Source organism: Eriocheir sinensis, chromosome 6, assembly GCF_024679095.1.
Source record: "Eriocheir sinensis breed Jianghai 21 chromosome 6, ASM2467909v1, whole genome shotgun sequence".
In the NCBI taxonomy this organism is placed as follows: Eukaryota; Metazoa; Arthropoda; class Malacostraca; order Decapoda; family Varunidae; genus Eriocheir; species Eriocheir sinensis.
Window position 1 is genome coordinate 19,178,073 of NC_066514.1, and position 27,233 is coordinate 19,205,305.

Consider the following 27,233-nt stretch of genomic DNA (forward strand, 5'->3'; position numbering starts at 1 on the left):
TTTATTAGGATTTTTAAAAAAAAATTTACGTTGTTTGATATGAGGGGCATTTGCCTCTACAGTTGATTACTGTTACATAATGAAATGCTTATATTTGGAAGCAAAATGTCACCAAACTTTAAATGTATTTTGGATGCCTTTACATAGCTATATATTTATTACCTTATCATTTTGAACTTATTACCTGGTACCATTGCAACACATCTGCAGTCATAATAAATACAAATTTACCCACAAATTGTTTATATACTCATGTTTGTAAAAGTTTATAGAAAGGGCTATTCGGGCCACAGATGTACCAATATGCAACAAGCGAAACATCTGCTCAGCACAATGGCGGCCCAGTAAGTAAACAAGGTATAAACAATCATATGTGAAGATTTCATGACAATCAAATGAATACAAATGGCAATTGAACATGAAATTGACATGAAATGGAAAAAAAAATCTTAAGGAGCCAAAATCTTGAAAATTTGTTTTTTACACTTCAAAAAATTTCACAAAATCGACAACACGTCCGACAGTCTTTTGTAAGGTATCAGTATAATCTACGACTAAACGGCAATTTTTCTCATTTTGTAAATTTTTTTTAAATGTAAAAAGAAAACGGGAGAAAAAGTGGAGAAAATTATTAGTGAAAATAAATTTCAATTTTTTTTAAGCCAGAACAAAAAAATGAAAAAAAATTAAAAATGAGAAATATAGATATATACACAAAGTTTCTATGGTATATTTTTTTCAACTAAAGTCTGTGAAACAAAAATAAGATTTTATGCTTTGTTTGAGTCTCCTCTACACATTCACCCAAATTTCACAAAATTCACAGAATGTCAAACACTTACACCAACAAACAACATACTAAAATTTAAAAGCCATAGGACATACTGTGTGCCCAGGAGGGACCCCCCCGGGCGCCCTCCTTAACCCGAGAACGTTGGCAGACCCTTTTTTAGGCTTTCACGAGTCGTGGCTGTGGTACGGTGGACCCTAAAAAGGACTCGCCATAAAACGCCTAATTTGAGCTAATTGTAGGCGGTGGTGGCATAGCGCAACCCACCATGAATGCCCTAGGTCAATGTGGGTGGGTGATCTTGAGGTGGGCTTTTTTGTCATAGGTGGTGCAGTAAGGTTATGGCATACTGAATTAGCTGTCCATACAGTGATCACTTGGCAAATTCTCTATAGTACACAACAAGCGACTCTCGGCTAGATGCCACGCATCACGAGACTGTTTATTTTGTAACAAACCACCCAAAAAGAATGGAGTTTGAGTAAAAGTAAATATTTTGAACGGTTTTATGGTTATGAGAGGAGTACTCTGATATACGTTCCATGCTCTTAGTCTCAAAATGCAGAGTAGTTTTGTCGTTTCTCGGGGACTTCTCGGCTTTCCCATAGCCGAAGCCTACGGGTTAATAAGGCAGTGAGGCCGCTGATTGGGTGAGCGCTGGCGATGACGTCATTGGAATCCCAGCGAATCACAAGCGTGTTTTTACAGCTCAGCCAATCATAAGGCTTCATCTGTGGCTTTAAAATGACCCGTTCTCTCTTTCTGTTTCCTTTCTTTTTCCAAGGTACGTATTTTGAGCTAACAAGGGAGTAAAGGAGGAAAAAAAAGTGAGCTCCGGGGGGCAGCATGACCCAATTATAATGGCACCACTATAAACAGTTGCCTGCGCCATGACAGGCTCGGGGCCGACCATTAGGCTCAGATGGATAGTTTATCGGCGCCATAAGCCACATAAAAAAAAAAAAAAATCTCCACGGATCGGAACAAATAAGCGCTTTTTCAGTGTTTTCAATACCTCGAGTTTCGCGACCCTCGAGTTTAGCGCTATACCTTCGGAATGAAGCGAGCACGAGACTCGAGAGGGTACTGTAGTCATAACATAAATACTGGCCTAAGGCAAAAACCTTCTCTTTCATCGTACTTTTATTTATCCTGAAATGTACACATTTCCATTTTTTGTGGGTAATAAATAGCCATAGGAAGAGTGGTGGTTGGCCCAAGCCCGACGTAGTGCATGCAAGTGTTTATACTGGCGCCGTCTATTCTTGGCTCATGCTGCGCCCGAAAGCTCATTCTTGATTTCCCTTTGACAGTTCCTTTAGAGTCCTTTAGAGTGGGTGGTCTTCAGGACAGCATGTGGGTGGTCTTGGGCCACTCGGCGGTGACTGAAAAGTCCCAGGTGGTAGCGGCGGATTCGAACCCAAATCATCCACGACGCAGTGAATACTGGACCGGCACGCTAACCACTCAGCCACCGCCTTGGATACCAACAGAAAAATGATGTATTTGTTATGGGTTGTCTTAAAATACGTATGTGTAAAGAAGGCGACGCAATGTCCCTCCCCCTTCCTCCACCAGCAGTGGGCAGCGGCTGTCAGTCATGGCAGGCCACAGAAATTTTAGGGCTGGGTTAGGTTAGGTTAGGACAACAACATGTCTTTGAACAAAAATAAATTTGAATTAATAAGATATGGGGAAAATGGCCACCTCAAGATCACAGTACCAGGTGAAAGGTCAAGAAATTGCAGAGAAGAGCTCCGTACATGACCTGGGGGTACTAGTTAGTAATGACTTTTCACCCACTGAGCACATTGACATCACAAGGACGGCCAGCAGGATGACAGGATGGATACTCTGCACCTTCAAGACGAGGGAACCCGAACACCTCCTCCCGCTCTGTAAGTCCCTGGTGTTGTCGAAAATGGAATACCTGTGCCATCTGTGGTCCCCACACAAAATGTACAATATCAAGTGACTGGAACAGACACAAAGGGTCTTCACAAGGAAGCTGAACTCAATGAAAAATCAGAGTTACTGGGACAGGCTCAAGACTCTGCAACTCTACTCCCTCCAAGGACGAAGAGATAGTACTACATAATTAACACTGAAGAAGCAAGTGCCTAACCCATCACCACAAACTGAAGGAGGGATAACACGCCAGACACACCCCCAATTTGGCCGCACCTGCCCCAGAACATCCATTGAAACAGTCAGTCAATGTCTTAGGTCCATACATACTGCCAGCTTTAGCAACGAGGGACCAAGACTATTCAACTGCCTGCCCAGGGACATCAAGGACACCTCAAACTGCAGCATGGAGACCTTCAGGAGAAAATTTGACCTGTTTCTGCAGGGGATCCCTGATGAGCCCCCTGTCCTACACGCGACTACTCCAAGGGGGGCAGAGACTAGCTCCCTCCCTGACCAGCTGAGGAACATTAGGGGCCGCTTCCACAGTCATTTTGTTTGTTTTTATCGTTACAAATGGCGGTGATTGCCGCTATAGTATTTCCACGTAAAACTGGCCTATGGGGTAGTGGCGGCTGCGGGGTGAGCCCAGCCCCGCACCTTACCACACACTCTCAACACCTCTCACCTCCTCTACCACTACCCCATAGGCCAGTTTCACTTGGAAAACTCTGCGTTGATCACCGCCATTGGTAACGATCAAAACAAATAAAGTGAAAGCGGCCCTAGGAGTAGGGCACAGTGTTGGGGCGGTGGACTCCCAAGTCGCCCAAAGTGAACATCACCTACACTGCAACAAGACAGGACCCATAACTTAAAATACAGTTAGTTCCGTATTGGACACTCACCCTGGGGGCCTGCACGCCGAGGGGCTCCTCCTCCTCCACGAGAAACACTGCAAGGGCACTTCAGGGCACGCGGCGGACCTCGATCCTGATCTTGATGTCACAGGGGACTTGTTTGCTTCCTCCTCCTCTTCTTCTTCTCCTTCCTTTATAGCTTCTTGGGTCCTTCTTGATTGTTTGACTTTTCTGTCTCCCTATATTCAGACTTTCCTATTTTCTCCTTTCCGATTGACCTATTTTCCCATTTTTTTTATTTCCCTGTTTTCTTCTTTTCCCTTCTCCTCTTGTTTATCTGCAACAATAAACTATCAATCAATCAAATCTCCTCTTTGTACATCTTCTTAGGTCCTTCTTGATTCTTTATTTTTTCTGTGTACCTATATTCAGATTTTCCTGTTTTCCTCTTCTGATTTAGTACATATTTTTTTCCCTTTTTTCATTTATTTCCGTATTTTCTTCTTCTTTTGATCTGATCTGCTTCTTTTTTCTCTTCCTAACGCTATATTCAGGTTTTCCTATTTTCCGATTTGCCTATTTTCCCAATTTTTTCTTCTTTTCTTTCTAATTGGAGACTTTTTATGCCCTAAGTTGTTGTCTTTTTATGCATTTTATTTATGGTCTTTTATTTCTTGTATTTTCTTTTCCTTACGCTTAGTTTTATCCTTGGAGGAATAATACATGGAGTAGCCCTCAGCGGGTCGCTCTCTTGGAGGAAGATTCTTCCTCCTCTTGAGCATGCATTGCCTAACTTTGTAATAACTACCGATGAAGTCCTTAAAGCTCTCCAGTCCCTTAAAACAAATACAAGCCCCGGACCTGACAACGTATATCCTATACTGCTTAACCCTAGAATGGAAACCGTTTGCCGTTTGGCACAAAAATTAAGGTGTTTTTGAAACTCGTGCTCACTGTGATTAACCTTGGCCGAATTTTTCAACTCATTCACGGGCATGTATTAGTGCGTCGGGTGCCCTGTTGAGGAGAGGGTATCACAGTCCTCTGCTCCTTCTCACTTCTCTGGTATGAGTGCCCCGTGTGCCATTCGGCACAGCGTTTCCAGTAACGTTATTTTTTTGTTATAGTTTTGGAAGTGGCCATTTTGACCCAGGTGTGACGACATGTAGGATTTTTTTTGTGGGGGGTGAGTATACATTAGCCTTTGTACTTCACAAAAACACTATATACAGAATTTTTTTATTTTTTATTCGGTGATGCGTGATAACGTCCATGTTACGAGACAGATCGTTCAATGAGTATGACTTGGCAGCATTTCTTTGGTGTGAGGACGTACTTTCATCACGTTGCAAGCAGGAGAATCGCCATTTTCCTTTCTCATTCGGTACATGGTTTCCTGGCGCCGTATGTTCAACCGGTCGTATCTCACCATTTGGTCCTAATTCCTCCATTGTGGTCGCCAGTGCTGCTCCGTACGTGCGATGTTCAAACAAAGACTACATATAAAAGAAAGACAGGAAAGCTGGACGAAACTCTGTGAGCAGCTGGCGTCGGCTCGCTAGATGGCCTTGGTGTAATACCGACACCCAGGACCAAGACCAAGACCCCAAGACATGAAAACATTGAGGCAGAGAATGAGTATCAGAATACATGGTCAGAGTATGTAAGGCAACAGAGGGTCACTAAACGGAAGATTAGGGAGGCCAAGGTCAGGCGTGAGAGGAGTGTGATTGAGGCTCTGAAAGAAAAAGGCCTAGAAGGTGGGCGTGGATGGTATAAATTCTTGAGGGGTGAGAGTGTGACTGATAGTGAAACCGTGGAATGCCTGAAAGTAAATGGTGAGGATATCAGGGACACAGATAGAAAGAAAGAGTGTATAAAAGGTTTCTGGGAAGAGATTGGAGGGTTGGGTAAAGTTTTTGAGTGTGAGAGAGGGATGTGTAACGCTTGAGAGGAAGGATGCGGATGAGCTGAATGAGAGAATTAGCAGAGAGGAAGTCGAGGTATGTTTGAAGAAGCAGAAGAATTGCAAGGCAGCAGGGCTGGATGAGATCCCGTATGAATTGTATAAGAATGGAGGTGAGGTGGTGATAGACAGGATGACTGAGCTGTTCAACTGTGTATGGGAGAATGAGAGTGGCTCGGGAATGGAACGAATGCACAGTGACTCTGATACACAAGGGAGGACATAGGAGTAAGAAAGAGCTGAAGAATTATAGGCCGATAGCCCTGGCGAATACGGTGGGAAAGATTTTCTGTGCTGTGTAGAATGAAAGGCTGTATAAGTGGATTGAAAGAGAGAGAGTGCTAGGTGAGGAGCAGAATGGTTTTCACACAGACAGGAGGGCAGAGGACAATATGTGTGTGGTAAATGAGATGATAGAGAGGAAATAGAGGAATGGAAGTCCGTTGTATCTTGGGTTTCTTGATATTGAGAAAGCGTATGATAGAGTAAACAGGGAGGTGATGTGCAAGGTACTGGAGAAAGTAGGTTTGAGTGATAAGATAGTGCGAATCATAAGGAGTATGTATGTGGATACGGTTAGGAGCATTAAAGACAGAGTGGGTGAGGAGTGAGAGAGGTGTTAGGCAGGGCTGCATCCTGTCTCCAACTCTCTTCAGTCTGTATACTGTTGTGCTGGAAGCTTCCCCCGGCGACCATAGCCCTCTAGAAGGCTCCGGGAGAAGCGAGCAGGGGGGCGGGGAGCAAGGCGAGCCGTCCGCGCCCCGTGGGGCGCGGCCAGACGCCAGGCGCGAAGTGTTGCCAACTCGCATATATTTTTGCTATATGTTCTTGTATGATCTAAAATATACTGTAACATTCTAGACTGTACTGTTCTGGATATATATAGGAGAAGAGGGCGAGAGAGTCCAGTCCCAGTTATAGTAAGCTAGTGGTCAGTGAAGAGTCAGAGTGAAGTGTACTACTAAGGAAGAATATTAAACTATAGAAGTTGTGCAAAGTGTTTACAAATCTCCCTCCCACGGAGCCTTGTGACGGCGACACGGAACCCAAGTAACACGTCCGGCATAACAATACTGAGGAGTTGGCAGCCAGGAAGAGGAGAAAGAATGCAGGAGTAAAAGTGGGAGAAGACAGGGTAAGTGTGCTTCGGTATGCAGATGATGTGGTAGTCATGAGTGAGTCAGCGGAGGAACTGCCCCTGCTGCAGGACCGTCGAGGAGACCAATGAGCACCGCCTGCTGCACTGTGTACTTCAGATAATCTATAGGTTCTGCTTGTCATACATGTTTGCTTTACTCTTCTTCTTTAAGTTATGTCCTTGGGTAAGAAAGGTATAAGCCAATTTATATGGCCTGGTATTATGTAACTTTTCTAAGTGACTGTACTTGTCTATTTGTTATACGTGTAATTTTCTTTATTATTCTTATTCCTATATTTTTGAGATTATTCCATTGCATTACTGCCCTATTAGCTTTCTTTACTTTGTGTATAATTACAAAACCAATATTTCTTTCTCTTATTTTATTTTGCTTGTGTGTCTGTGTTCATGCATTTTCTATAATGCACAATGCGTGCCATATATCTACATGCCAGCATATATTTGTTGCATATAATTTTCTAGACAAATACAACTGAACTTCACCGGTATATCATTGTTTCTTTGTCCAAAATACACTAATTAGTTAAGTAAACAGGTGTGTGTGTGTGTGTGTGTGTGTGTGTGTGTGTGTGTGTGTGTGTGTGTGTGTGTAAAAATTACACTTCATGAACTATAGTCTTTGTGGTTATACCACCCACCACTGATGAAAGATAGCATATAATAATCATATAATAAATAATGAATGATGAAAAATGAATAATCTTCATACATAATGTCAAAAAGATCTACGCATATGATACAAACTACAAAGCGATAAGGTCACAAGAAGATGAAGAGGAGACCGTACACCCGCAGACGACGTACTTGATATAGTTTGGCGTCGGCTCAACAGATGGCGCTGCTGGTCTATATCTGCCTCACATTTTCTTTATCGCTTTTAGATAGCAGCTTTCCCGTCTTTCTTTTTATAGTCTTTGGCCCACCGGGAGCTCATCTTGAATCCTAGAATCTTGATTCCGAGTAGATAGGTGGTCTTCTGGACAGCATGTGGGTAGTTTTAAGCTGCTCGGCGGCGGCTGAAAAATCCCAGCTTGGTGGCACCGGACGGGGATTAAACTCGCGTCCTCCTTCACTCCGTCGACTCAGCCACCGCCTCGTTAACACTCGTGGAAACACTTGTACAAAATGCCAATCAGATGAATTGCTGTGGCAACGCGTAGAGTGTGGGCCAATCAGAGCCTCGGGCGGTGATGCCGCCGCCAATCAAAGCAGTGAAGCCGAAGGACGCAGGAGTCGGCCAATGGGAGACGAGAATTTTCTCGCGCGCCTATCAAACTTGTCTGGCAAGAAGGGACGCCATGTTCGCCGTGCTAATGCGAATAAAATAACCCATCAGGGCACACACAGAAATCACGACCCCTTCGAAACGGTAAAGCACTGCAATGGGCGCTTGAAGTCCCAAAATAAGTTTAAATTAGTACGTAAAACATCAGGGCGGCGAGCTAACAGGAGCACAAACTTGCTGGGGTCACAACGGGATACCTGTAGAGCCTGTTGACCGTGGCAGGTGCCTGGTCAACAATAAAGTTGCACATCACATAACAGGCTCTTGAAAGCACAGACTGATGTGGCGCGGGGGTAAAGCCGTGGGCCAGGGGAACACGAGGGAGGCTTGACCAGCAAAGGAAGGGGAATGGTGTAACGGTGTCGAGCCGGTATGGCGTGTTGGGGCTGTAGACGGACATTTCGGCCACGGATGTGTCGTCCTAGGACATTTCGGCCTAGGACGTTTCGGCCATAAAAATATCATACAGTGGACATTTCGGCCATTTTTTCCCGCATGTTTCAAGGAATAATTATTATACCAAATATATATATATATATATATATATATATAGACATATATATATATATATATATATATATATATATATATATATATATATATATATATATATATATATATACAACATACAATAACATACATATATTAGTCAATCACGTATTTTGAGATGAATTGTTGATCAATAAAAGTGTATAATAAAACGATTGCAAATGCACTTGTGATTACCCCTATATATATTATTCGAAAAGTACATGAATAAGATTTGGTAAATTTTTATTTGCCTAAAGTAAATATTATTTAAAATGTAACCTTACACATTACTAAAAAGGAAGCCTTACACATTACTAAATAAAATCTTACACATATTTATATAGTTTATATAGTTTATAGATTCATAGATTGGACTGCCCACCATGCAGATTGTGGCTGACACTTCTCAGGAACTCGGGAATAGTTTTGCGGCCAGAAACTCTATCTTCACAAAGATTATGAAGGCGTTATTGCAGATCAGTATAAATCTTCGCAGATCAGTATAAATCTTCTTACACCTTTTCTTAGGACGAACACCAAGCTGATACTGTAGGAGCACACCAGTTACACGTGCACATTCTGCTTGTAGACAATCTATCAATTTCCAAATACTTGGATGATGGTGACCAACAAGAGAAGATAACCTGTTCTTCCATCCTTCACAGATCTTGTTGGTGCGTGGTTCCCCAGCAAGCGTCACTTGGTGCAAGTTCCAGTTGTGAAGTGGGAAGATTGGTGGAATTCGACGTATACGAATAGGTGCAACAATCTCTCCATCTTGTTGTTGTGTTTGTCTCTGTCTAAGCTGGCCTGATACATGATTCTGGTCAAAATATTCAACCAGTGGTATGGCAGCATGTGGCATAGTGTCCTTCAAGTGTTGCATGCCCTCCATGACTTCATCTGGTGGTATGAAGGCAAGAGCATCAAGCTGATCACAGAAAAGTCTGAATTCATCGTCATTTCGGTACTGGTTTGCAAGTCCTAAGGCTTGAATTTTCCTCCATGTTGATTGTGTAAGATGATAGAAACCAGGGAAGGATCACAACCATTTGCCTCTAGTATACGAAACATTGCCTCATAGCTTGTCTGAGTTTTCCTTTGCAGCAGGATGTACGTCATAGGTAGGAATACATCTGATACTCTAGCTTGAATAACATACAATTGCATGAATATATGTGGAGCCATAGCAAAATTGCCATCCATACACCATGTATCCGATGCTGCAAGCTGAGCGAGAGGAGATTCAGAGGCAAAGAAGATAATGTGTTCATCAGAAGCTGTACCATTATCATAAAAAAAGAAAACGGGTTGGATTGCCACCTTGTGTCATTGCCCATTCACCATCCATATTAAGATCGTGCAACGACTGGGGTTCTGAGGGACAGTGAAGAGCCCGTGACCTTCTTAATACACGTTTGCAAAATAATGTCTGCCCTTGGTAAATGGGCTTTAACATCATCTGGAGCTTGTGCAGTTGCAAAAGTATATATCTGATTTGGCTAACCCGAGTGGTTTCAGCTTTTGCTTTCATATCACTACGACATCTTGTGACCCTTACACTTGTCTCATCTGGTGGGTGATTATGAGCTATCTTGATCTCAGGATTTTCATTGTTCTTAGTGTTATGCAGTATCGATGAGCGCCTCAATGGTGGATCACGCTTAACACAACGCCATGTAATTTGATTAATTTCCTTTGCATCACCTTTCTTAGTGTACATATATCCTTCTAAACAAAGCTTCTGTTCACCTCTCTTTGTAATTGTAAATTCCATGTTGGTTCAATGAATTTGTTTCCTTAACTAAAGTTCTTGTAATGGGAGAACACTGTATATAGCTCGGCACACCGCGCTCACTGCTCGGACGAGAGACTATACACCGTTGTACCGAGTAGCTCGGTACAGTTCGGTACAGCGGTGTATCAATTCTCGTATAAAACAGTCAGGGTTCAAAAGGAAACTATATATATATATATATATATATAGATATATATATATATATATATATATATATATATATATATATATATATATATATATATATATATATGATATTTCTATAAATAATTAAAGTTTCCCGTGGCCGAAATGTCCGTGGCCGAAACGTCCTAGGCCGAAACGTTCACGAGCGAAACGTCCAAGACCGAAACATCCTAGGCCGAAACGTCTTACATTCCTCACACCTTCTCTCACATTCTCTCACACCCTCACCCACACCCACATTCTTCATCATTGCTCTCATCTCGTTATTAGTGTTTAGTGCGATGTGCTCTACTGTGAGATCTAACACTACGTATCTACAGTGGCGTAGCCAGGGGGGGCACGTGCCCCCCCCCCCTTCAGGAACTCCTTTTTTCTGGGTTTGTTGGAAGTTCTCGAGAATGACATGCCATGCATGGCTGTGGCCGCCCAAATAGTGTAGATCAGCGGTTCTTAACCCGAGGGTCGTGACCCACTGGCGTTTGGGAGAAAATAATTTATTTCATGTATGTGAAGCGGCCAGCTGCTGAAAACATCAACCACAATCAGTCAGTCAGTCAGATCATAGCTACGGGGCGGGGTCTGTATGTGCTCCGCTCCTGGTTGTGACTCCTATGGCGCAGCAGTTGCACCAAGGTTTTGAGTCATGAAAGTATGAGGCCAAGCAAACTGAAGGTGCATTTTGAGTCTTACCATAGCCAACTGGTGGACAAGAGCTTGAACTACTTCAAGCGAAAAGAAGCTGCTCTGAAGGCCAGTCGCATCGATTCCACTGGTCAGTTCGCTCGTCATAACAAAGGAGCGCGCTGGAGGCTTCATACAGAATTACTCTAAAAATCGCGCAGACCAAGAAGCCTCATACCATTGGTGAAAATCTGATGAAGCCTTGCATTCTGCAAGCAACGAAGATGATTCTTGTATAACAGCAGGCACACAGGTTGAGGGCAATTTCCCTTTTGAATGATACAGTCAAAAGTAGGATCTCGGACATGAGTGAGGATATTCTCCTGCAAGTGATGAGTGCTGTGAGGAGTAGTCCTATTTATTCCTTGCAACTGGATGAGTCGACAGATGTTGTCTCATGTTCCCAACCTATTGTTTATGTTCGCTACTTTGACAAGGAAGGTATGAAGGATGAGTACTTGTACTCTGAGCCAGCGCCCACAACAACTCGTGGAGAGGATATGGCAAATTTCTGAGTCGCGTGCTGCAACTTCGAGAGGAAATAACGATGTTGTTGCAACAAGGTCGTAACCCGAAAGAAAATCATCTTCATGAAATGATGCAAGATGACTGTTTCGTAACAAAGATTGCCTACTTGGCTGATTTTTTTCTCTGAAGTGAATTCCCAGAATATTTCACTCCAAGGGAACCTTGCAATGTTGCACACAGTTCGTGACAAATTGGCAGTATTCAAGTGTAAGATTCAACTTTACGTGAAAAGAGTTCAGCTCTGGACAGTGACAACATTCTTCCCTCAGATGACAACTATCCTAGATTCTATGGCAGAAGCTGAATGCAGTTTCCGTGAGGAGATCTCAGCTCATCTTTTGGCGGTGAATGACGCCATCGAAAGTTACTTTCCAGGACTAAGAACATAAGAACATAAGAACGCAGGAGTCTGCAAGAGGCCGGTAGGCCTGTACGAGGCAGCTCCTTTGACCCTAAGCTCCCGTGTATCTAACCCCACCTAATATCGCTGTCCATGAATTTATCTAGTCTATTTTTGAATGTGACAATTGTATTGGCACTCACCACATGACTGCTAAGCCTATTCCACTCATCCACCACCCTGTTAGTAAACCAATTTTTGCCTATGTCCCTGTTGAATCTGAATTTATCCAGTTTAAACCCGTTACTTCGTGTCCTACCCGGTTCTCTTACCAACAAAACCTTATGAATGTCTCCCTTATTAAAGCCCTTCATCCATTTATAAACCTCGATCATGTCTCCACGCACCCTTCGCCTTTCTAGAGAATGCAAGTTTAACTGTTTGAGTCTTTCCTCGTATGGCAAGTTTCTCAACCCCTGAATCATCTTAGTCATCCTCCTCTGCACCGATTCTAACATTTTGATATCCATTCTATAGTAGGGTGACCAGAACTGAACCGCATAGTCAAGATGAGGTCTAACTAATGCTAAATATAGTTTGAGGAAGACTTCAGGGCTTCTGTTGCTTACGCTCCTTGAAATAAATCCCAGTACCCTATTAGCTCGATTTCTAGCTTGAATGCATTGTGCCCTTGGACGGAGATCAGAGCTCACTAAGACCCCTAAATCGCTCTCGCACCCAGACCTACTTATGAGAGTGTCATTTAAGCAATAGTTATGTGAGGGGTTGTTCCTACCTACACTCAGAATACTGCACTTCCCTACATTGAACTCCATCTGCCATTTATCCGCCCAGTCATATAATCTGTTGAGTTCACCTTGGAGAATACTAGCGTCCTGATCCGACTCAATTACTCTACCGATCTTGGTATCATCTGCAAATTTACTAACATCACTACTAATTCCTGTGTCTAAGTCATTGATATAAATAATAAACAAAAGTGGACCTAATACCGAACCTTGTGGGACCCCACTCGTAACACATCCCCAGTCAGATCTTTTACCATTGATTTGCACTCTTTGCTTCCTATTGCTAAGCCACGCCTTGACCCAGTTGAAAACTTTACCCTCTACTCCGTGAGCCTGTAATTTAAGCAACAGTCGTTGGTGAGGAACTTTGTCAAACGCTTTACTAAAATCAAGATAGATTACATCATAATTTTCATCTCTGTCAACCGCCTCAAATACTTTATTGTAGAAGGACAAGAGATTGGTGAGGCATGACCTACCTTTTGTGAACCCATGCTGCGAGTCGTGAATTAAGCTATGTTTCTCTAAATGCTCCCGAATGTTCCTGGCTATTATGGACTCCAGCATCTTCCCTATAACCGATGTTAAGCTAATTGGGCGATAGTTTGAAGCAACTGACCTGTCCCCCTTTTTAAAAATCGGCGTCACATTAGCTATTTTCCATAGGCTCGGCACATAGCCAGTATTTACCGACATCTTAAAGATGTCGGTTAGTGGGTCACTGATTATATCACCTAGCTCCTTTAATACCCTCGGAAATATCCCGTCAGGACCTGGCGACTTGTTCTTCTTAAGCTTATCTATCTCATCCTGAACTACTTGCCTGGTAATGATTATATCCCTCAATTTATCGCCATCCCCGCCCTCGTACACCTGAACTCTTTCCGGTATAGTCGTTCGATCCTCCTGTGTGAATACTGAAAGGAAGTAGTCGTTCAACAATGTGCTCATATTTTCGTAATTTTCTACTAGCTCCCCTGTGTTTGATTTCAGCGGTCCAATTTTCTCCCGTGTTTTTGTTCTATACATCTGAAAGAAGCCCTTAGGATTACTTTTCGCCTCATTTGCTACTTTGATCTCATAGTTCCTTTTTTGCTATCCTGGTGTTTTTCTTAACTAATCTAGATAGTTCGACGTACCGGCCCCTGAGATGTGTTTCCCCATTCTTTATTTTCTGATAAATTCCCTTCTTTAACCCAATCTCGTGTTTTAGTCCACGAGTCATCCACTTAGGATCATTGTTTTCTTTTCTAAGTGTTCGCTGTGGTATATGCTGTTCTTGCCCCTCTACTATTACTCTAACTAAATTATTGTAAGACATTTCTACCTGGTTCTCCTGGCTCTCCAATCCGCAGTTCTGGCCCTCATGAATCCCTAAATTATCCCAGTTTACCCCTTCAAGATGTCTTCGAAGCCCCTCGTAGTTTGCTCTTCTAAAATCTGGCACTAACACTGGGTTTGGTTCGCGGGTTACCGCCCAGTCTAAGCTAAAACGAACCGTTCTGTGATCACTATTTCCTAACTCTCCGCCCACCTCCAACTCACGTAGCAAGTTCCCATTATTGGTTACGACTAAGTCTAATATGTTATCTCCTCTGGTAGGCTCAGTAAATACCTGCTTAAGGAAACTTATTATCTTGTATAACTTCAAGAAAGTCCTCGGCTTCCAGGTCACCCACTAGATCTTCCCAGTCTATATTCCTATAATTAAAGTCCCCCATTAGGCAGACATTTCTACTCATACTCGCCCTGCCAATCTCCTGTAGTAATATACTCGTGTCCTGCCTGTTAAGGTTGGGTGGCCTGTATATAACTCCTAGAGTTAGTTTTTCTTTCCCTTTGTAAACGTCCACCCAAACTGATTCTGAATCCATGTTAGTTTTGACTGAGTTGTTAACTAAACATTTAAGTGAGTCTTTAACATATAGCGCAACTCCACCTCCCTTTCTGCCCCTTCTGTCTTTGTGAAACATCTGATAACCCGTTATTTCAAATTCTGACCTAAAATTTCTATTAGCAGTGTCTATCCATGTCTCAGTGATCGCTAGTATGTCAAAATTTTCTGAACAAGCTTCACCCCTTAGTAAGTCTATCTTGTTTCTGAGGCTCCTGCTGTTAGTATAGAAGATTCTTAGCCCGTCCTCTGTTACTCCTCTAGAATTACTTCTAAGCTGCCTGGTTATATTATGAGCTAGATGTCCCCTCCCATTACTCCTCCCATTGCTCCCATTACTCCTCCCCCCCTCGCCTATACTAAAAAATCCCTCAGGGTACCAAGTGCTCGCTCAAGGGAGTCTGAGAGAGCCTCAACACCCTTGAACGTCAAGTGTATCCCGTCACGGGCGTAGAGGGCGTCGTTGCCAAAGAAGAGGTCCCAATTGTCGACGAACAGCCACCCATTGCGCTCGCAGTGCTCAGCAAGTCTGCTGTTCACTGCTATCGCCCTGGACAGCCATCCATCGCCAACGCCCTCCTTGGCAGGACGCCACACACTACTGGTGACCCACCAGCGTCACGTATCCTGCCTAACAATTCTCTAAAACGCCTGAGAAGGTCCTCGCTTGGCACACGAGAAACGTCGTTTCCGCCACAGCTGAGAAAGACAATGGGGTTCGATCCCTCGCTTGCCATACACGCCTCAATCCTGTCTGATATATGGCCCACCCCTGCCCCTGGGAAACACACCCTCGTCCTGTTCTTATCCTTGGAGCAAAAATACCTGTCAACATAACGAACATGACTATCACCAACAACAAGAACCAGAAGGTCGTAATTGGGGCCAGGAGGGGGGTGAAGGGGAGGGAGAGCGGAAGGGAGGGAGGGACCTGCTGTGAAGAACGAGGAGAAATTGTGGAAGAGGTGGAAGGTGGAAAGGGGAGGAGGAGGAGGAAGAGGAAGAAGGAGAAAGGGAGGGTGAGGTGGGGGAGGGAGGGACGGACGAGGAGACGGAGGACGAAGAGGGGAAAGGGTAGGTAAGTGACAGGTGTTGGTGGGAGGGACGAGCGAGGAGGCGGAGGACAAGGAGGAGAAAGAGGGAGAGGAGGAGGAGGAGGGGAGTGGGCGGGAAGAGGGAGAGGGGAGGGAAGAGGAAGGCGAGGAATTTGAGGCGGTGGAGGAGGAGGAGGAGGAGGAGGAGGAGGAAGGAGGAGTAGGTGAAAGGGAGAGTGAGATGGGAGGGATGGACGTACGAGGAGAGGGAGGAGGAAGTGGAAGGTGAAGGACAGGTGTGGGAGGGAGGGACGAGCGAAGAGGCGGAGGACAAGGAGGAGGAAGAGGGAGGAGGAGGAGGAGGAGGGCGAGGAGAGGGAGAGGGGGACGGAAGAGGAAGGCGAGGAGGAGGAGGAGGAGGAGGAGGAAGAGGAGGAAGAAGAGGAGAAGGAGGGGTGGGAAGCGGGGAGATCGGAGATGGTCGAGGAGGAGGAGGAGGAGGAGGAGGATGGGAGGGGCTGCTGTGTGGGTGAAGACAATACTAGAGGGGAGGAGGACGAGGAAGAAGAGGAAGGGGAGGAGGACGAGGAAGAAGAGGAAGAGGAAGGGGAGGAGGAGGAGGCGGGGCTTGTTGCTGCTGCACTAACCAGTAAGTGTACCTGGGCGCCGAGAGTCGTAACCCTATTCTCTAACTCTATGATCCTCTGATCATCCTTCTGAGTCTTAACGCAAAACCTACAAACGTCCTTGGAAAGAAAGTACTGCTTGGCCATGCGAAGGCCACACCCAGAACAACGCTTGAGGGACGTCATGGTGAAGATATGGGCGAGGCAAGACGGAAACAATTAGGCGCGTTAAGACGATAACAAAGTACGCAGCTGCGGTGAGGTCGTCAAGTCAAAAATGTATCTAGGAAAACAAACCACAGCTGCTGTGAGGTCGCAGTCAGGTCAATTCCCCGGGAAAGGGTGTGTCTCGGGCAAAAGGCGCGGTTATTTCTACCCACCAAGACAAAACATAGGCCAATATTAACCCATAAGCGTCGGGCTAGGACTATTTAATGTCCCTGCACCCGCACGGCGGTGCTGATAGATTTTTAAATAGGGTGTCTTCATCAATTCCCCCGTGTGCAAAAATTGAAAACATACAAAACATATTATTTTTTTTCATTTTCACATCCTTCCTCTCCACGATTAAAATTAAATAAATGTCTAAGTAGCAGCACGGCATAGATATGATGTTGAGTTGGGGATCCCCCCGAGAATTTCACCCGACGCACACGGGTTAATATACTGAGAAATCACTTATGTAAAGAAGATAATAACTGTGTTCACTAGGTTTGCGCGGAAAGTGGATTATCTAGTGTTTTGTGTGGACTTAGAAATTAACGTAGCTTGGCGCGCCTGATTCACGTAGTCCTATTATCACAGCACAGTAAAGTATCCTAATAATAGAAGGAGAAGAAAACATAAAAGCAATATAAAAAACACAAAAGCAATATAAAACCGTGTAGCACTGGGTTGGCGTGAAAGAATGTTGAATTTAGTGTAGATGTGGGAAGCTTAATACACTTGTCCTAGGAGTAACTGTGGATCACTATCTAACTAAGTAAACACTAAATCAGAACACTTAGCGGTCTGTAGTAGAAGGCAGGGTAATCCTCCTGGTTTTGTAGTCCTCCAGTACAGCAGCAGTTCACAGAAGCACAGAACGCCTCACACCGCGAAAGCAGAGGAAAACAGAGGAAAGAGCGAGTTGGCACCACACAGCAGCGGGGCAAAGTCACGTGTGAACCCAAGGAAGGTCGCGCGCTGACTGAGAAGGTCGCGCGCTGACTCTCTAGATGACCGCTGTACTGATACGTGGATCTCCAGACCCTTCTCTGTGAAGGACAGTGCCATCTGTGATACTGATGATGCTGCGAAGGTAGAATTTCTTCAAATTCGTGAGGATACTCAGTTGAAAGTCAATTTTTCTGAACGAGAGCTTCCGATCGACATTATGGGGGACACTGAATGAAGTTGCAGGGAGCCCCTAAACAGGAGTTAGTCGAGGAGGATGCCAGGGCCCAACTAGAACGTACGCAGGAAGAACTTAGACAACTGCGGGGCATAGTCGTAGAGCAGGTCAGGGCCATGCAACTGTTGGAACAGCGGATACAGGAACCACCCCCAAGGGCCGCCTCGCCTGCGAGAAGGTACACGAGTATCAGACCGAGAGACATCCCCACGTTACAACTCAGTCAGTTGGATGGAATCAAGGCCGCGGGAACACAGAGTCTTTTCTTTGATCAAATCGAAAGCTGTTCCATTTATGATGAAGAATGGGTAAACATCGCCAAGGCTAGAGTCGGTCCCGAGATCGCCTTGTTGTTAAGGAATGTACAGGAGCAGGGAAAGGCAAATACATGGGCAGGAGTGAAGGCATTCTTTAGAGGAGAGTTTGCAGCGGACATCACCTTTGATAGGGTATGGAAGGAAGTGGAAGGAATGAAGTATGATTGGGCAGACAGTCCACAGGCCTTCACTAACACCCTCATCTGTAAATATGCCCTGTTAGAAAGCACTTACCCCAGAGAAACCCTACCAAATCGCGACCAGCTTATCAAAAAGAAACTCTGGAGGGGACTAACCAAGGACACCAGAGACCGGGTGGAAACGTTCCTAGACGAGGGGTATCCCTTAAATAGGTTTATAGATCGATTGGAATTTGAAAGGCAGTTTCTGCCAGAAAGAGCAAAGGGCTATGTCTGCGCGGTCCCCGAAGACAAACCTAAGACCCCGCCAGAACCAAAAGGTAGGAACCACAGAATCCCCCATCGCAGGAAAAAGCGAAATGGAAGAGTTAAAGGAGACCATTAAGGGCTTAAGTGACAAGTTACAAAGGTTGGAGGTCAACTCAGTGTATTGCCCCTATTGCAGAACAAACGGTCATTCATATCGGGATTGTACTAGGCGCCCTCCTCCAGGGGCCTGTTTTGACTGCCTTAGGCCGAATTGTAGGCGCGGCTCGCCAAATTGCCCGGCGAGAACATATCGTAGAAATTGACATCCGGAGAGTCACACGTCACCTACTATCTCGGTAGTGGTCAATGGTCGGGTAGTACAAGCTTTAGTAGACACTGGTAGTGGGTATACCCTAGTTCGTCATGCAACAGCTTTGAGACTGGGAGCAGAGATCAATGAGAGAAGAACCCCTCCCAAACTCCAAGGTGTCACAGGATCCCCACTAAGAATCCTAGGAATGGTGTGCCTAGAAATAGGAATAGGTGAACAAGGCACCTCCAGGTTGTGGTTACCAGTAGTCCCCGACAATTACATCGGAAATGATATACTATTGGGATGTGACGTGTTAGGACAGGCCCCCATGACATGGAATCATAAACAAGGTACTCTGGTCTGGGGCGGTACATTACACCCAATCCGCTACGTAGCCAAACGACACGGTACAGTAGAACGAGTTCGTATAGTACCGGAGACGATCGAACCCTTCAGGCCCACCTTGAGAGTAAATAACCCGATCGAGATTCCATCCTTCCAGACCGAGTTGTATCCTCTCACGGTATCTGAGCTTCCGGGAACCATTTTGCTGGTATCCCCCCATCAAACTCCTAGGCACGATTTTGTCTGCAGAGTGACAGAGGAAAGGCAGGTGTTTGTTCCCCTATATAATCCAAATAAAACCCACCAGATTTTCCGAAAAGGCACCTACCTCGGCTCATACGAACCTGTACAAGTAATAGAAGAGCATGACTCACCGGGTAAAGGCCCAGATGTGGCTGATAATAAGGTTCACACGAACGTTAGTATCAAGAATGATTTGCTCCCCCATGCTGACCACCCCAGGGAAAAGGGAAGCCGAGAAGACAAACTGAAATCCCTGTTAGCCCTCCAAGATTTCAGCCATCTTTCGGAGGAGAAGAAGGTCCTTCTTCATGTCATTCAGGAAAATAACGAACTATTCATTTTACACCCCTCAGAGATCGGGAAAATAAGAACTCCACCGGTAAAGATTGCAGTAGAAAACCCTATTCCGGTTAGAGGACCCAAGTAAAGATATCCTGAGAAGGCCAAAGCAATTATAGAGCAATTAGTAGGGGACATGGAAGAGAAGGGGGTGATCGAGCCCTCTACAGCAGCCTGGTTGAGCCCTATCGTCTTGGTATCAAAACCAGACGGCTCAAAAGGATGTGTTTAGATTATCGAGGGGTAAACAAGCACTTAGCTACGGACATATACCCATTACCACGTCTAGAAGAGCTAGTAGAGGTTGCGTCAGGGAACAAATACTATGCTACCCTCGATCTCAAAGAGGCATATTTTCAAGTAGAGCTGGAGGAAAACAGCAGAGATCTAACCACCTTCAGTGATGGAGTGTCCTTATACCGCTTTAAAAGACTCCCCTTCGGATTGAGCTGTAGCCCAGCCATCTTCTCCAGACAAATTGCCCAGGTATTAACTCTAATCAAGCAGGAATGGGTAAAGAGCTACTTAGATGACAGTTATTTTTGGGCCAGATTTCCAGACCTTGGTGGAACGGATAAGCCAGCTCTTCAACACCCTCAGAGAAAAAGGGGTTAAGGTTAATATTAGTAAAACTAAATTTGGGCAAAGACAAGTAAAATTCTTGGGGCACATCCTGTCCGAAAAGGGATGTCAACCAGATCCCGCCAATATCGAGGCCATAGAGGCCCAAAAAACCCCAAGCAACATCAGGGAGGTGAGAAGATTCCTCGGCATGTGCGGGTTTTATCGGAAACATGTACCGAACTATGCAGAAATTACCGCCCCTCTAACAGACTTAACCAGAAAAACACCCTTCCTATGGACACAGAAATGTCAAAAGGCCTTTGAGCAAATGAAGGAAAAAATACGCAGGCCCCTATACTGGTGAGAGCTGATGTAACCAAACCATTTTATGTCACCACCGACGACAGCAATACCCATGTAGGAGGAGTACTAAGTCAGATAGCACCAGACGGCACCAATAGAGCCATAGGATATTTTTCAAGGAAGCTAAAGCCCACAGAACTTAGATACGCTACTGTGGATCGCGAGGCTCTCGCGGTCGTCCTCACCTGTCGACAGTTCCATCATTATTTATGGGGGACCAAATTCACTATCATAACGAACCATCAACCCCTAGTTGGTATATTCAAAAGGAAAACAAAATCTCCCAGAATGAACAGGTGGATATTAGAAATGAGAAAATATAGCAATAAAATTCAGTACATAAAGGGGAAATAATAATGTGGCTGACCAACTATCTCGCCCGGTGCTATTAATACCTCCACCACCAGCAGACACCATCTTAGGAAAGACTAAGGAGGAAATCAGAACCTTGCAACTTTTTTTTTTTTTTTTTTTGCACCAGTAGGCATCTTCCGGGTGGGGCCTGATGGTCGGCCCAAGGCTTCTTCCAGGTGGGGCCTGATGGTCGGCCCAGACCGTTCTGGCGCAGGCGAGTGTTTATAGTGGCCGGTGGGTTCAGATGATAGAGTATTTAGAGGGAGGAAATGTGCCCAGGAGGAATTTCCCACGTACCACCTTAAATCAGTTTGTGGTAGGGGAAAGGGTTTTATATTATACCATTACAAAAAAAGATGGAAGTGAACAGTTTTGCCTAGTTGTCCCAACGGCTCTTAAACAACAAGCTCTAGAACAGACCCATGCTCAGGTCGGACACCTAGAGATCGAGAAGACCTTGGCCAAGGTACAGGGTCTATACTACTGGCAAAACATGAAAGTGGATGTAATCATGTATGTGAGAAATTGTCTAACGTGTCAACAGTATAAAGGCACTACTGGACTACAGCAACAGTGGCAAGAGCTCCCCCCAGTGGAAAAGCCACTGGAGAGAGTTAGCCTCGATCTGACTGACATGGTTGCTGGAGCCCAGGAGTACCGCTATGTATTAACCATCTGTGATCATTATTCCCATTATGTAAAATTTTATCCACTTAAGACCAAACATACGGATGGCGTGTGTGAAGGGTTTAAAAACTATATCATGGATTTCGGAACGCCAAAAACCGTTTAAACGGACAATGGGAAGGAGTTTACCGCTCAAAGTTTCCGATACCTATGTGGCAGATATAAAATCACGGCCGCTCTGACGACCCCGTACCACCACCCTCAAGGAAACAGTATTACGGAACGTATGCACCGCACCATGAAAAGTGTGTTAGCCTGTCTATGTCAAGGGTACCCGTTAAGGTGGCCAAAACTACTGTTAGTGTCAGTCCATATTGAACACAGCCGTACACACAACCACCGGTGTCTCCCCTTATTATGCATTCTTTTTTACGACCCCCCCTCTCGCTTGATTAGTAGTGATTTACCGGACACGGAAGCGAGTGAGGAAAGTATCCGGGAAGCCCACGAGATAATCAGAGAAACTCACCAGAAAATGGCTCGCAGATACAGTGCAGTCGCGAATAGAACGCGTAAAAACCAAAAGGTGGAAGTAGGTACCCTTGTATGGGTTAGAGTGGAAGTAACACAACCATGCACTAGTGCACTAGTAGAAAATTAAATGTGAAATGGAAAGGACCATACCGGGTTGTGGAAGTTATGAGAAATGGTGGTGCATACGTGTTGACCAATGTGTTTAATGGACAAGAGATTCAGAGGGCCGCAGAAAAGGTAAAACCGTACAATGGGTCGGAAGAGTGGTTAGTGGGGGCGCAGGAGATAAATCTTCCTGAGGAGGAAGAAGAGGAAGAACCATCACCCCCTAGAGTCCGTAGACCGCCACGCAGATATATTGAAGAGTGTTGAGGGAGTTGGATGTTAACCTAAGCTTAAGAGGCAGGATTGCTGGAAAGAAAGATAAGGATGTAACCAATGTTCATGTTATGGGTTGTAAGTGGTAAAGAAAGGGAGTGTTGAGAAGTAATTACTGTAAGGAAAACCCACCTTTGGAGACGTTAATGAAATACCAGAACGGCCCCGAGGACTGATGGTAAAGTGGGATCGAGCCCATACTCGTTAACCTCCCCAATGTGTTTCCCTCCAAGATTCATGTGATGATTATACTTCCCTCTTTCTTAACCATAAAAATTAACAAGATGTTTTGGAAGAATAGTATCGTTCGCCCTAAGGTATCTAGCAATCTATGTTAGCTATTGTATTGTAAGTAATGGAAGATTATATTATCAACCACCTACATCAACGTCAGGCAAACCTGGGCACATGTATTTGGTTTGGAATGAACCGGGGTTAGGCAAGGGTGAAGCCGAAGTTCCCGGAGAAAGTAATAATTTACTAGTGGTAGTGTATCCACGGATGTGACATTTGTATTAGGGTGAAACTTCCGTCCGCCTCGATTTATTAATGTCATGAAATCTACTGCTTTAATTATAAGTCGTGCGGCAGCACGCAGCTTACAGTCGACCCAATCTGGTCCGGGGACATTCACTTCAGGACTTCCTAGGCGCTGAACTAAACTTATGCACGCCGTGCTTCGGAAACGGATGGCGAAAATGTCAGTGGGTGTATGAACTGATTTATGTGTTTTGTTTTGTATATGTGAGTACTATTCATATTGTGTTTTGATTTGTAAGTGTATTTTGTTACCATTTTTGTTGGTTATGTAAGGTCAAGGGTGCACTGTGTTTAACCTTAGGAACGAGAGCGAGGGAGGCTAGTCTCGTCTGACACTCCTTACCTGTAGCCAAGTTACTAAGAGGAAGGCTGGGGCAGTGGACCCATGACAGATAATCGAGCCATGCCGGGTGAGGCATCTTTGCTTTTATTTAAGCAGGAAACGGGATTATATTATAGAATACCCGAGGAAGTAAGCCCAAGGGTAGCCGTTAGGTTGTGCAGGCCCTTGTTGTATTATGGTACTACCGTGTTAGGGTAGGTGTTGTATTGTTGAAATCATGGGCGGTGATAAGTCGCTGTCTCTGTGCCACACGGGCGCCTGGTAGGAGAAGGAAGGTAGAGTTGGTTGATTAATGATATCCGAAGTATAATAACATAGTGCCTTAGGGGAAGGAAGGTATTAGGCTTCGGGAGAAACTGGGATCTTAAGGGAGGTGACACTATTGTAACATACCCGCCGGCATACCAACACCGCGGAAGCCAGTTAAAAGCCAGCTGGGAAAATTGGGAATACCCCCTTGTACATGGCCATGATTATTTACCGGATCCAGTTTCTCCTCAGCCGAAACAATACCCGTAGCGGTTAATATGTTTTAAGTAGGTAAGGGAAGAGAACGAGAAATACGAACCACAGCTTGGGTTGGCACCCCTGATATAAATCCACTCGTATCCATATATTTTTATATATTTATACGTTAAGTCTTAGAAAATTTCTAAGGGAAAATTAAGTTCAGAATTAACACACAAAAAGACAACCTCAGAAAGGCAGAGGAAGGATAGAATGGATCAAGCTGAAAGGCGAGAAGGAAAAGTGTTGGAACCTTGGGAGGGCCACGTCAGAGGGAAGTTGGCGAGGCAGCCGCCACGGCTGGCACGGGTCATTCTGGATTTCATCTTCCCGTGCGGTGCAGGTAAGCTCCAGCTCGCTAGAATACGTCTGCCTGGGAGTGAGTGATAGCCCAACCCGACGTTCATTAGTGATTCATTTCTGGATTTCATCTTCCCGTGCGGCGCAGGTGAATAGGTGAGAGCCAGCTGGAGGCCGGTGACCAGGGGTAGGAAAGGCGAGTGCCCGCCATCTTGAAGCCGCCAAATTGAGAGTCAGGAGTTGGCCCAGGGCGACCCAGTCAAGTCCCAGCCGCCGCCCACGAGACCAGCAGGCTTGTGATGGGAGTGAACAGCTCCAAAAAAAAATCCTTAGGCAAGGCACGACAGCATATTGTGTAGCTCTCAGGCCTCCACCAGCCGAGGATATTGTGTCAAATGGGTAAGGGGCACCCGCTGTGTGGACGAGGGGCTAACAGTGACCGACCGGGCTTTAAATTGCTTGATATAGTGATTCCAAGATCCTTTTCTTTACTTACTGCAGAAAGTTGTTGGCCATTCATTACGTACTGAACGCGATTGTTATTTTTTCCGATGTGTAACACTTTACATTTGTCAACGTTAAATTTCATTTGCCATTGATTGGCCCAACGTGCAAGTCGATCTAGATCTGATTGTAAAGCTTCTTCGTCGAGTGTCGCAGTTACTTTACTAGCAATTTTTGTGTCATCAGCAAATTTTGATACTTTGCAAGTGAGCCCATCATCGATATCATTAACATAAATTAAGAAGAGCATGGGGCCAAGCACTGATCCTTGAGGTACGCCGCTTCTGACATCGAGCCAGTTAGATGTAACACCGTTTAGAACTACTGTTTCCGCTCAGAGAGCCAGTCCACAAGCCAATTGTGAATGTTACCCGAGATACCGTGCGCCAATAGTTTGCTGAGCAATCATTGGTGGGGGACCTTATCAAATGCCTTTTCAAAATCCAGATATATGATATCTACTGATCTGCTTTCATCGAACACCTCAAAAATATAATGAAAAAAATCAAGTAAGTTAGTTAAACACGAACGTTTACGACGGAAGCCATATTGCGAATTATTTTTTTATATTATTTTCTTCAAAGAATTTCACCATATTGTCGCGAATGATAGTCAACCCCTTCAACTTTCAACCCCTCCTTCTCATATCCAAGACTCACACATCTCTAGCTCTCCTCATTGTACTTCTGCCACTGCGCCATCTTCACCTGTCCCACTCTCGTCATCTCACTTCCCCATCACCACTACCACGACCTGACGCACCACTACCTGACCTCCCGCAGCATTCCCGGCCCTCATCACCTGGTTATCATCCTCACCCACCAGTATCATCATCTGCCACCTCAAAATCATCACACTCATCACCAGCATCCACTGCCACCTCACATTCATCACACATCACCATCATCCACTGCCACCTCATCACCACCACCTCACCCCTCAAGAAGTGGACGCCGGGAGCCCAGGAGAGGGACGGGGGGTAGGCCGCGTGGTAGCCGAGCCCACAGAGTAGGCAGGGCGGGGAGGGGGCGTGCCGCACGACAACCTTCGCCGCCTGCTGGCGTAGACCCTCGGGACGTTGGCTGGTGTTCCACGCCCTTCGTCCCCAACCTCCTCTCCTTCACCGGGACACCAGGCTTCAACGTCCCCGTGCCAGGGACTCCCCTTCAGGTTTTCCAGTTATATTTGACAAGGAGTTGTTGGCATTCCTGGCAGAGGAGACAAACATGTACGCCGTGTTCCGGAGGGCGGAGGCAGTGGCGTGGCACCAGGCCAACGAAAAGGAGACAGCCATCTTCATGGGGTTGGTGCTGCTGATGGGTATTGTGAAGCTACCCTCTATACGGAACTGCTGGACCAACAGCAGGCTTCACAACTACCCGGTCTTCCAGCGGGCGATGAGTGGAAAACGCTTCCTCGCCATACTCAAGTACTTCCATGCATTCAATTGTCGTGCGGTGCCCCTGGGGAATACTGACAGCCTCATCAAGGTGCGGCCTGTGATGGAGTATCTCCTGCGGTTGTTCAAGTCCGTGTACACCCCGACGCAGAACCTGTCGCGCGACGAAGGCTCCTTGGGGTGGAAGGGCCGCCTCCACTTCAGGGTGTACAACCCCATGAAGCCAACCAAGTACGCCAACAAGGTATACCTTGTGGCAGAGGCAAAGTCGGGGTACATCTGCAACCTGCAGGTGTACACAGGCGAGAAGCGGAAACTAGAAGACACCGTGGGGGATCTCATCAAGCTCCTCATCAGCCACTCGTACAGGCTGTACATGGATAACTACTACAACTCTGTCCGCCTGTGCGAAGTACACCTGTCGAGGCTGGTGTACGTGTGTGGCACACTTCGGCTGATGAGGGGAGCACCGAAGAGGCTGCACGACATGGCAAAGCCACGGCGGCTGGCAGACTACGCGTTGGAGTCTATGCACAGGAATGGTGTGCATGTCCTCATATGGAAGGACAAGAAAGTCGTCTCCATGGTGTCAACCATGCACACCAACGCCACCATTGAAAAGACTATCAACAAGAAGGAGAAGGGCCAAGATGGGAAGCACCACCACGTGCTCCACACCATTCAAAAACCTGTTATGGTCGAAGACTAACCAGTTTATGGGTGGTGTGGACCACTTCGACCAGATGGTGAAGTATACCCCGTCCCTCGGCGTACTACTAAGTGGACGAAGAAGGTCACCTTCTACTTCATCTATATGGCCCTCTTCAACGCGCACACCCTCTATAAGAAGTCTGGCCAGCGCCATATGTCTCTCAAGGCTTTCATGTCTGAGCTCATCGAGAAGCTGCTGGACTACAAGGACGAGGAATGGCCACTATCGGGGGTCCCTATCCGCCATGCTCCCGACCTGCCCGCACACCTACAAGCCCCTATGGATCCCCGCATTCGGGTGGGTAGGGGACCAGCACCAGGTGTGCGGGACCAGCACCAGGTGTGCAAGTCCAGCGGTCTTCCTCGAGCCCCTAT

The 27,233-nt window shown here is 45.6% G+C and overlaps 1 protein-coding gene across 1 annotated transcript in view; it reads left to right on the forward strand.

Moving 5' to 3' along the window:
* LOC126991151 (piggyBac transposable element-derived protein 4-like) overlaps nucleotides 1-26,856 on the forward strand; it is a 41,003-nt gene extending 14,147 nt beyond the window's left edge. Inside the window, exons 2-3 of the mRNA XM_050849917.1 lie at nucleotides 25,574-25,727; nucleotides 25,905-26,856. Coding sequence (XP_050705874.1) covers nucleotides 25,574-25,727; nucleotides 25,905-26,856 — 1,106 coding nt within the window. The remainder of the gene's footprint in view (nucleotides 1-25,573; nucleotides 25,728-25,904) is intronic.
* Nucleotides 26,857-27,233: the final 377 nt, after the last annotated feature.